The following is an 11651-nucleotide window of genomic DNA, read 5'->3' as shown; positions in this document are numbered from 1 at the left end:
TATATATATATATATATATATATATATATATATACAAGGATCCTATAATCCTTCATCTATTAAAGGAAAAACATGTGCACAAATCTGCACAAATTATAATAATATTTAAAATATAACTAACATAATATTTAATTGCCTAATATCCTTTAATAGAATATTTGACATATCTTAAAAAAAAAAATATATATATATATATATATATATATATATATAATGGTTATGTTTATGTATATCCACGAAAGTATTGATGGACCCAAAAAAAAATTAATGTTTAATTTGATTGAGAAAGTGAGATGTAATATGAAACAATGAGTAATAGTGAAATTGGATTTTGAAAAGACATATGACTAAGTGAAATAGGCAGACTTTACAATAATTTTAACTTTGACTCTTCCTTCCTTTATTGCAAATCTAAGTTTCTTTGTGCATCTCCAAATTTTTGCTGCTTCATAATCATTCTCTGTATTTAACAAGTAACTTGCCACTTCAAGTTTAATTATTTTTACTTAAACTAGACATTGAACTAAAATTTTCTTTATGGAATATTAAAAAATTATAATTCTTTTTGAAATCCTGTCGACAACATTGTTTTCACTCTTGTTCAAATTTTTGAGAATGTGAACCAAAGTGAAATCAAAGTAACATTTTTGCAAGGAAAAGTGAGCACAAAAAAATATGTTCTGCATTCGAACAATATTTATATCTTAGTCTCTATATATGTATTGTCAATCTCAATTTTGTTCTTACGTGTTCAACTTTATTTTTTTTTAATTTTTTTTATCGGCAAATGTCAGATGTTAGTATTTTGTTAGTGAAAGAGTTGAACCCACAACTTTTTTTTACCTTTCTTTCTAAACCCTTTAAACCAATTTTATATTTGCCAAATGTGTGGTGAGAGTTGAATCCACATTTTCTTTCACTTTTCATTCCAATTTTTACTACTAAACCAATCTTATAGCTCCTGTCAGCTTCTTTATATGTATTATAATTTTGGTCTTATACATGTAATACATTCTGTATTTGGTCTCATTACATTTAACGAATTCTTAGTCTAGTTTCTGCATGCAAAGGATCAAATTAAGAATGTGTTACACACATAAGAACCAAAATTAAGAATGGTATGCTCGTTTAACAACCAAATTAATAATGTATTGGATGCATAAGAGCCAAAATAAGAATTCGTAAGTGTATTAACTGTGACAGAGACTAAATTGGTAATGTTTAAATTTAAAAGGATCAATATAAGCATGATCCTCTCCTCTCCCTACAGAATTTCATAAGATACTAGAGCCACTTTCGTCGCAATCAGGAAAAGATATTCCTGTTGCTAGCTCTACTGAATCACCCTCCAAGACATGATTTCCATCCATATTAGATCTTTTCTTTCTCAATTTCACCATTTTTTCTTTTCCGTGTTCAACTATTGCTGTTTTTGCATGAACTATAACTTGAAGCAGTTTTTTCTTGGGAGAAAACCTGGGCTTCTAAAAAACTTGAATGGTTTCGAATAACAAATGTTTCTTGATTGTTTCGACTTTTCAAGTAAATAATATTATGAATAGAATAATTAAGTTCATAGATTCTTAATTAATATTTGATTTATTATCTGGATTACATCACTCTCCAATATGTCTACATAAATAAAGTGAACTACTATTCCAGTCAGTATGCTGCACCATTTCTTTCCCCAAAGGCGTTGAAACTGCATAATTAACATTTTGCCCAGTTGACCTTCCAAACTGAAATTTCAGAAATTCTGTTTGGTCTATCAAAATTTTCCCATCTGAATCAGACACTTACCATTACATTATCTTTGATAAGCTCAGGTATACATTAAAAATCCTAGTCATAGAGTATTAGCTTTTCAAAATTTTACTTAATCACACCTCAAAATCATGATACGGAGTGATGTGAGGAGTAAGTTAGAAATCCTACATTCTATCCTCAACTTCTTTAATTTAAACATTCTACTTTTGCTCTTTAAACAGTATTCTTTTAAAAGGTTTCATTATCTGTTTGTTTGACATACAGTCACATCTTTTTGGCAATATATTTCTCTACTTTCCTTTCAGTTTTAAACTATGAACTTATTCTATATTTTCATTTCTTTATTTTATTTTGAATATTTAAGATGTATTGATATTTAAATGATTATTTTTCAATTTAGATTTTTTATCAACTATATGTATATAGCAAATATTTATTCTCTATAAATAAGTTTAAAATGGTGAAAAACACGCTGTTATATATATATATATATATATATATATATATATATATATATATATAATTTTTAAATAAACTAATTTATAGAATTCATAAAAATGAAAACAAATGGCTTACTAAAATGATGAAACTTTCCTGAGGCAAATATATGAAATGTAATTAACTAAAATATTTTAGATGGAAGTTTGGATTATAAGAAAAAAAAAAGAGCGAATTGTTAATAATATTTTTCACTACAAACACAATGCTTAATGAAACCATTAAGCATAACAAGCTCAAAGGTGGAGTCGTCCAAGAGGATGGGTTTCAAGTGCCTGAAAATTGAAAAATAAAATACATAATGTTAGTTCTTTGAAATGTGTACATTAAAATAATATCTTATTCTTATTCACTCTAAAACAATATAATTGGCATGTTTAAAATTTGAAGTAATAAGAATAATAATCAGGTTAGTTAAGAAAAAAAAAACAACTGATAAAATCTCAGAAGTTTACGGGGAACAAAAAACATTATTTCATGGTATCAAGGGAAACCGTTTTTTTTTTTTTTTCATAAGACAGTCAAGTATTGAACATCAATGATTTTATTTCTATTTTATTTTGTAGTCATGCAATCTTTTCATCAAAATTTGAAAAAAAAAAAAGAGAGTAAATAAACACTAAATGCACTCAGCATTCAAAATTCATGATTTAGTTAATAATCTACTTTTTTTTTCTTTATCCCAAAAAAGAAATATAAATATAAGGACACTTAGATTTCTAACCTATATAGAAGAGAGTAAAATAAGATAACATTGATAAAGAAAAGAACTATATATTTACACATGTAATTGCTCTTCCTTAATAAATTTATATCATTAGTTTCAAAAGTAACTCATTGAATTGTAAAAATTGGATCAATATTTAACATAATAATTTTATTTTAATCAATGAAATGTTATAGAAATAATAAAAAAGGATATATGCTCATGTGCTTATAATATACAGAGATATATAGCAAAATTGTATTAAATTTATAATGTTATTACCTTTTAATCTTTGTTGAGCTTAAGTAGTCTAGCAAAGAGCACTATTTTGACGTGAGCAATGTCTTCTAAGTTGTTTAAGAAGTTGAAATAGGCATGTCGCCAAGAACGTCGGAATAAGATTGAGCCAAATACTATCCAGAAACTTACAACAAATCCAAATGCCATACTTATAAAAAAATCATTATTTAATAATGAATATTCATCTTCATCAACTTCAACATTTGGTTCTTGTGCAAACCCACCCTCAATACACTTCTCAAGTGGNGGTCCACANAGACCAAGATTATCNTCATANNTGGATGTANTAAAACTCTGTAATTGTGTGCTTGTTGGAATTTCTCCACTTAGATGATTATAAGATAAATCTAACACACTAAGAAAATAAATTTGAGCAAGACTTGAAGGAATTGAACCAACCAACTGGTTTCTTGACAAATCAAGACTCTCAAGTGATGTTAAGTTTCCAATGCTTGAAGGAATTTTTCCAATCAAATTGTTTCTTGATAAGTTCAATGAAATCAATGCAGATAATTTCTCTATTTCTACATGAATTTCTTCTGAAAAATGATTGCTTGAGAGATCAATCTTTTTCAAAAGTTCCAGACTTTCATCCATAAAAAATTGTTTTGAACCTTTCCATGTCAACCATGCTTTCAAATCATATGAATGAGATACAGAAAAATAATATTCTGTTTCGGCGGCCATTGAAGTAAGGTTGTTTATGCATTTAGGAATTTTACCAGATAAATTGTTCAATGAGAGATCTAAGACCTGAATGCTTCTTAAACAACAAACCGTGATTGGTAAACTCCCAAAGAATTGATTTTTTCCCAAAGTTAATATTTTCAACTCTTCTTTTGTCCCAATCCAATCAGGGATAGATCCTGACAATTTGTTTTCTGACAAATCAAGCATTATTAGCCATGTGCAATTTTTTATGGAGAAAGGGATTCCTTCTACTAAATTGTTGTTTCTCAACAATAATGCTTCAAGATCAAGAAGCCATCCCATTGAAGTTGGAATTTTTCCGTAAAAGTTATTGTGGCTTAAATCTAAATAAACTAGTGAGTTAATTTGTTTCCAACAATCTGCGATATTTCCGGATAACTGATTGTATGAAATGTCTAAATGATTTTGAATTGAAATTGCATCATCTCCACACAAAAATGAAAGAGTATTTGAAAATTTATTTTTCGATAGATCAAGAATTGCATAATTCCTTAGAAATAGAGGAATAGAACCTTCAAATTGATTTGATCCAAGGTTCATGAAAGTAGAAACATATGTTGATGAAACATTTGGAATTGTACCTTGTAGATTGTTGAATGAAATATCCACTCTCAACACTTTTTGTAGAGGTAATTTAGCCCAAAACCATTCAGGAATAATACCTGATATTGTAGCATTCGAAATGTCAATAGTGACAAATTTATTTTGTGTCTGCAACCACATGGGAAATGTTGGACCTAGCTTGTAAGATCTCAAATGTATAGATAGCAATTGAAAAGGTGGAATCCAGTTTTGAGTGAATGTCAAGCCCAATGAGTTATCAGATAAATCCAAGTACTCTAACTTAGACATATTAGAAAAGTGGTAGTCAGTCAGCAAACCTTTTAAAGAATTTGAAGAGATATAGAGCTCCTCCAATTTAGGTGGAAATTGAATGTCCATAGGAATCTCTCCATTTAGCTTATTGTTGTAAAGATATAATATTTTTAAAGATATGAATGTTGAAAAGTCAGGTAGTGTGCCACTGATTTGATTCATGTTTAGTCTTAATTCTTGCAATGAATATCTAGTACATCCAGACAAGTGAGAAATTATCATCGGAAGATCATCACTCAAGCCATTACTAGAAATGTCCAATGACAACAAAGAACATGCATTGCCCAATGATTTTGGAATTCCACCTTCAAATGAATTTGACCGAACTGACAAATCCTCCAAAGTAGATGGTAACTTCCCACCTTCGGGTATCCTTCCGCTTAACTGATTTTCACTAAGAAACAATGATTTCAAAGAGGAGAATACTAAAATGTCAGACAAAGTGTCACTGATGTAATTAACACTCAAATCCAATTCTTGCAATGAGTGTCTGACGCATCCACTTGACAAATTACCGAGAATGGAGGGAAGGTCTTCAGTGAAATTGTTAGAAGACAGGTATAAAGAATGTAAGGTGCATATATTAATGAAGGATTTCAAATCCCTAGCCTCGAAATAATTAGAGGAGAGGTCAAGATGCTTAAGCGAATTCATGACTATGCCAAAATCACTTGATATGGAACCCTACAAGTGATTACCATGAAGGTTAAGCTCAACAAGGTAGGAAGTGATGTTTGAGACCCACTGGAATACCATTGGTGATGTGAAGGTGTTATCGCTTAGATCAAGGACAGAGAGGGATGTAGAGAAATTGAACTTAGAATGTTTGGATGACAGAATCAAATGATCGGAAAGGCTACAATCAACTAAACTTAGTTCTCTTAGTTTGGGTAGCTTTGCAATCACTTGCAACCAAGTATGAGAAGTATTAAGGTTTGATACATATTTGAAAGAAAGATGGGTTAAATAAAAGAGATTTGAGAGCCACTGACCTCCGTCACTAATTTTGAGATCGTAATATTGTCCAAGATAGAGCTCATGCAATTGGGAGAGATTTCCCAGTTGAGGTGCTATATTTCCTTCTAAAAGATTGCCTCTGAGATCAAGATGCTGCAATTGGGAGAGATTTCCAAGCTGATGAGGGATTGAACCCTCTAAATAATTCAAAGCAAGATTTAAGTATTTCAAATGAGAAAGAGAACCTAACTGACTTAGAATTCTTCCGCCAAAATCACAATGAGACAAATCAAGGTATTTCAAGTTTCTGAGAGAACCAAGAAACTTTGGGATATGAGTTCCTCCAAAATAATTGTAACTGAGGTTCAAATACTGTAATTGTTGCAACTCCATCAACGATTTGTGGATCTCTCCGCTCATATAACATTCTTCATATTCTTCATCTCCATGAAGGTCGAGGCTTATAATATGGGAGGTGAGGTTGCTGCAGCGAATCCCCTCCCATTGGCAGCAGTGAGGAGTGCTCCAAGATGAGAGCATGCTGTTGTGATCGACAATGGCAGCCTTGAATCGGAGGAGTGCTTCCCTCTCCTTTGGAAGGCATCTGATTTGCTGTTCTCCATTAACAACCTGCGACACCACACACATCATAAACATCATCACTCTTAAAACAATTGGATTCTTCATTGACATGTTTGTGGCTGTTATCATCACACACTAAAACTTATAGATAATGCAGTGAGTGTGAGTCCTCAAACTAGATTGCTATTCATATATATAACATTCTATGCATCCACTCTTCATAAATCACCAAACTCAAAACGACTGCTACTAGAACTCTTTTTCCGAATTCACATTTCACGAAAGAGTTCAATAATTAAAACCATTCTAAATCAAATTAAACTATAAAAAAAATGAAAAATTACAACATTATTTAGCAAGACCATAAAACTTTTCCAGAGCTAAACAATTATTATTTCTCTTTCCTTTCTAACAACTTTAAATTTTTCCATACTTATTTTTCTTAACTATTATTAAACATAAACGGATTTTTTATCATATCTATTGTTTTCCTGTTCTTTCATCGTTTTTTATATTTGAACCATTAAAGCACGAATTTTATAAATAAAAAAGAAACATAACTAGATATGAATATATTTAATATTTTACATTTTACAATCAGTACTTTATTTGTATATTCATAAAAGTCAGACATTTAATTTATCCAAAATATAGGTTTGAACCCACTAGTATGTCAACCATAATTCATAGATGGAGAATTTTATATTTTATTATTGATTTACTCATCTGTTAGAATTCTCTCTCATGAGAATTTTTTTATGCATAAAAAAGTGTATTTCTCTTTGTTTAATTTCCAAAATGTATAATTTTAAAATTTTAGTTTTATAATTTATAAATCAAATATAACCAAATTGGTAATGTTTAATTTGCGTAGAGTACATTAAAAGTACTCATTTAACACAAAAGTATTCACGGACAAGAAGATGTACCACTTAAGTCAGTAAGAAAAGATAAGTGAATATGAAAAGATAAGTGAATATATAAGAGTAAAGGAATAATTCGTATATTTTATGTGTATTTAGAGGTTTCTTATGTAAAAGTCTAGAAAATAAAGTTTTAGAATTAACAATAAGACTCAATTATTTAATATTAAAAGGTGGTATGAGCCTATAAAACTCATTCTCTAAGAGTTCTCAACCATCTTTCTAAGTTTTCTAAGCGTCTGGTTATTTGTATGAAGTAATTACTGAGGTGAGGTTTTCCAATTTATTCGATTAATTTTTGTAAAAAGTAAATTAGTTTCTACACTTTTCTTGAGTTTCACGTTTTTCCATGCATATGAGTGGTTCTCTATTACATGTGTTATTTGAGTAAGACTTTTCGTTGATCAATAGTGATTTTAGGTTTTATGGAATTGTTTAAGCTTCTAACGGAAAAGGGAAGCTAAATATCTTGTTTATAAAGTTTTAGTAATTTGATAATCAGAGTTGGTATACTGAAATTATATAGAATCGTTGTTGAAATCTGTTTTGAGTTTTATGATAATAGATTATTATATCGTGAGCAAACAAGGTCGGTGGTGGTAATGATACTAGCAAGTAGATTGAGGGTTGTGATTTTTTTTTTTTTTTTTTTTTTTTTTTTTTAGTGATGTACATAGAAATATACAACATAATGTAGTTTATTAGTTTGTTTTGTATATCTTGAAAGATTTTAGCAACTTTATGTATTTTTGAAAATCTTTAGTTGTGAAAAGACGGTAGCTATATTATATTTATATGTCTGTGTATATTTGTTTTGTTCATATGACCACATTTACCTAATACTTAGTAGAAGTATTATATTTTCGTGAGTTATTACAATATTAATATGGATCTAATCTAGAGAGGATTAGTCCAATCAATTTAGATCTCATGTTTAACTTCAAAATCCAACAATGCAAAGCTAAAAAAATGAGTCAAGTGAGATATGGGAGAAAAATATAATAGGTTAAAATTGATCTTTATTCATTATTGAAAAAAGAAAAAACCTCTCTAATTGATATTGAAAATTACGCAGGTCATATAAAAAATAAGAAAAATCTAAGATTATATTTTTTGCAATTGTTATTCAGTTTCATATGATTTTTATTATGTTTATACTATTTTATGTGAACATTATTTTATTAAAATAGTTTTATGTAAGTAAATAAAAAGACTTGGAGAAGACTCCAGCAATCAATCATCACGTCAAACAATAAATGTGGGATGGTCCCTTTATTTATACCATTTCTTTGGAACGAATCAAGAAGACTTTGAAAATTGGGTCATTGCATTACAGAAAACGAAATACAACCACATATGGTATAAATTTCATATACAAGTTAATTTAATAAATGAAAGCTGATTATTCTATCAAATTTCAAATTTCAATTAAAAATGAATTTTTATTTCAACATTACCCTTTTGATAACAATTTTATAAATCACGCGCAGAAGATTAATCAGTCACTTAAAATTTTCATCAATTTTATCAATCATACTGCAGAAAATTAGCCATTTCCATTCAATTCAAAATATAAATTAATCATATCACTATGGATCTAAGTTAGTAGCAAGTGATCTAATTAATTTATATTTCATATGTAAGTTCAAAACTCAAAGTTTAGAATATAATTTAGATTTGATCAGTAACAATAAATTTGATAGCCTCCGATGGCATGGGGGAAGACTTGGAAAAGTCTTAGTCAACCTATCACATTAATACTAATTTCTGGTTAATACTAACATCTAATAATACATAGATAGCCAAATATGCATTCTTATCTATAACAGTTAATAAAAGAATACAATTTCAAATGTTTTTTAGGTTTACCTACTTTTTTCAGGATACTATTCTTGAAATTGTTAACTTTTTTTTGACTTATTTATAATTATTAATAAAGAGAATTTTTATAAATATATATTTTTTTTAATTTCACTCTTGAAATTGTGATAACTATTTTTAGTTTTTATAATAAACTAATTTATTTTTTTGTACAGTTTACATGTAATTATGAAAATTAAACTCTTATTTTATTTAGTATTATATGAGAGTTTCTATTTAAAAAGATTATAATATTTAATATGGAGATACGCCTTATAACTGTTCTTGTATGTATACAATTTTTATGAATACTCCCTTATGTTTACTTATTATATTAAATAATAAATACTTATTTTTCTTTACACATCATTTCACATTAATAATATGAAATAAAAATCTTCATTTATTTTAGATTTTAAAGGTATATTTATTTAGAAGAATTAAAATAAGATAAATAAATAAAACCGTACATCTTTTTAAATTTTAGTAAATAGTTTTTATTGATGAATACGGAAAGTATAAATAATTATTGTAATTATAAATACTTAATTGAAAATCATATTAGTATTTATTTTATTTTATTATTATAAAAGTTATTAAGTAGAATTATTATCTAATATTACATATATATATATATATATATATATTAAGAGTTATGTTTTTCATAAATTTTTATATTAATTCATAAATTAAATTTAAGTTATGTAAATATATAATAATCCAATAATAACTTATTTTTTTGTCGCAAAATTTCTTTTTTATTAAGCACCACAATATTTGTTACCTTCCTAATCTCGAATAGTTTCTCTTAGCAAATAAAACGTCAAAAATAAAAGATTAAAGAATTCATATATATTATATATAATTAAAACACATACAAAGAAATAAAAATATCGTGTTTTTCAGGTTAGAAATATATTATGAAACTTATTTGAATGAGAATGAATGATACGAGAATTACATCTTAACAATAAATGTTGATAATAGCCTGATTGTTTCGGACAATGTTAACAAATTTCTTTACAAATTTTTCCTTCAAAGGTTAATAAATGAAAACAAGACATTTCGTCATTCTATCAGGATTATGATAAATCATTAGCCAAGGATGAAAAAGATTCAAAAGATTACTCAGAAAAACTTCTATGAATTTGATGAGCCAACACAAATCAACATATTTTTGGTGGGACTGAGAGGTATGATCAAATCAAGGACACTTAATGAAACCAAAGCTTTGATAGAGAATATGACTCTAACGACTATGAAATAGAGAATGAGAGGACTCAAATGAAAAAAATAAGGGATGTATTGGAGTTTCAAACTCAATATGCATATTGTTAATCCAAAATAAGCTAATGACTTAACATATGGAAACTGTCATAAAGAAACTTTCAACATTGCCCCAAGGATATTCTAGAATATTAAGTACAAAGGTATGTGTTGTGTGCTGAAGATTATGCTAATGTACTAAAAGAAAAATCACAGTTATATATAGTCAAAATTTGTATTTAACTTATAAAATCCGAATGTAAATTAATCATGTTTATATTATTTTTATTATTTTTTTATAATTAACGATTATGAATTAAGTTTTAGAGAATTGTTAGTGACATTTAGTTACATATTATTTTTATTATTTTATGTGAGCATTATTTTATTTAAATAGTTTCATGTAAGCAAATAAAAAAACTTGCAGAAGAATTGAGCAATCATCACGCCAAACAATAAATGTGGGAATTATAGAGTGGGTGCTCCCTTATACCATTTCTTTGGAACAAATCAAAAAGACTTTGAAAGTTGCGTCATCTACAGAAAACGAAATATAACCACATTTGGTACAACTTTCTTAGACAATTTAATAAATGAAATCGAATTATTCTATCAAATTTCAAATTTCAATTAAATATGAGTTTTAATTTCAACATGAACCTTTTGATATCAATTTTATAAATCATGCGCAGAAGTAATAAGCCAGTTAAAATTGTCATCGATTTTATAAATGATATATACACTTTATTAGTCATTTCCATTAAATTCAAAATATATATTAATTTGGTTTTATTCCAACTACATTTCAAGCTTAATAAATTCCAATTTACCTTAACTCAAAATAATTAACTTTAATTGCCTTATAAAAGTTAAACATGAGAATATTATTTTATTGAATTTCTACTCTTTTAAAAAATATGGGATTCAATCTAGAGATGTTATTCCACTATTTAATAACTTCTTAAACAAATTGAAATTACAATTTTAAAGATACCTGCTCTTAATTCTTGTGCTTTATAATTTATAATTAGTTAGATATGTGTTAACTTAATTAGGGAGTTTGATTTACTGATTCATCATGTCACATTGGATCTAAATTAGTAGCAAGTGATTTAATTAATTTAGATTTTATATGTAAGTTCAAAACTCAAGCTTAGATACTATATACATCTTTAGATACTATAATACAAGCTTAACAATTTCAA

The 11651-nt window shown here is 27.5% G+C and overlaps 1 protein-coding gene across 1 annotated transcript in view; it reads right to left on the bottom strand.

Moving 5' to 3' along the window:
• Positions 1-3256: 3256 nt before the first annotated feature.
• Positions 3257-11651, bottom strand: part of LOC106762317 (receptor-like protein 12) — a 25561-nt gene continuing 17166 nt past the window's right edge. The window contains exons 5-7 of the mRNA XM_014646166.1: positions 5851-6445; positions 5612-5763; positions 3257-5542 (exon numbers count right to left, since the gene is read on the bottom strand). Coding sequence (XP_014501652.1) covers positions 3257-5542; positions 5612-5763; positions 5851-6445 — 3033 coding nt within the window. The remainder of the gene's footprint in view (positions 5543-5611; positions 5764-5850; positions 6446-11651) is intronic.

This window comes from Vigna radiata, chromosome 1 (assembly GCF_000741045.1).
Source record: "Vigna radiata var. radiata cultivar VC1973A chromosome 1, Vradiata_ver6, whole genome shotgun sequence".
Classification (NCBI taxonomy): Eukaryota; Viridiplantae; Streptophyta; class Magnoliopsida; order Fabales; family Fabaceae; genus Vigna; species Vigna radiata.
Note: the sequence above shows the minus strand (reverse complement) of the source record. Positions and strands in the feature narration are given on the sequence as shown.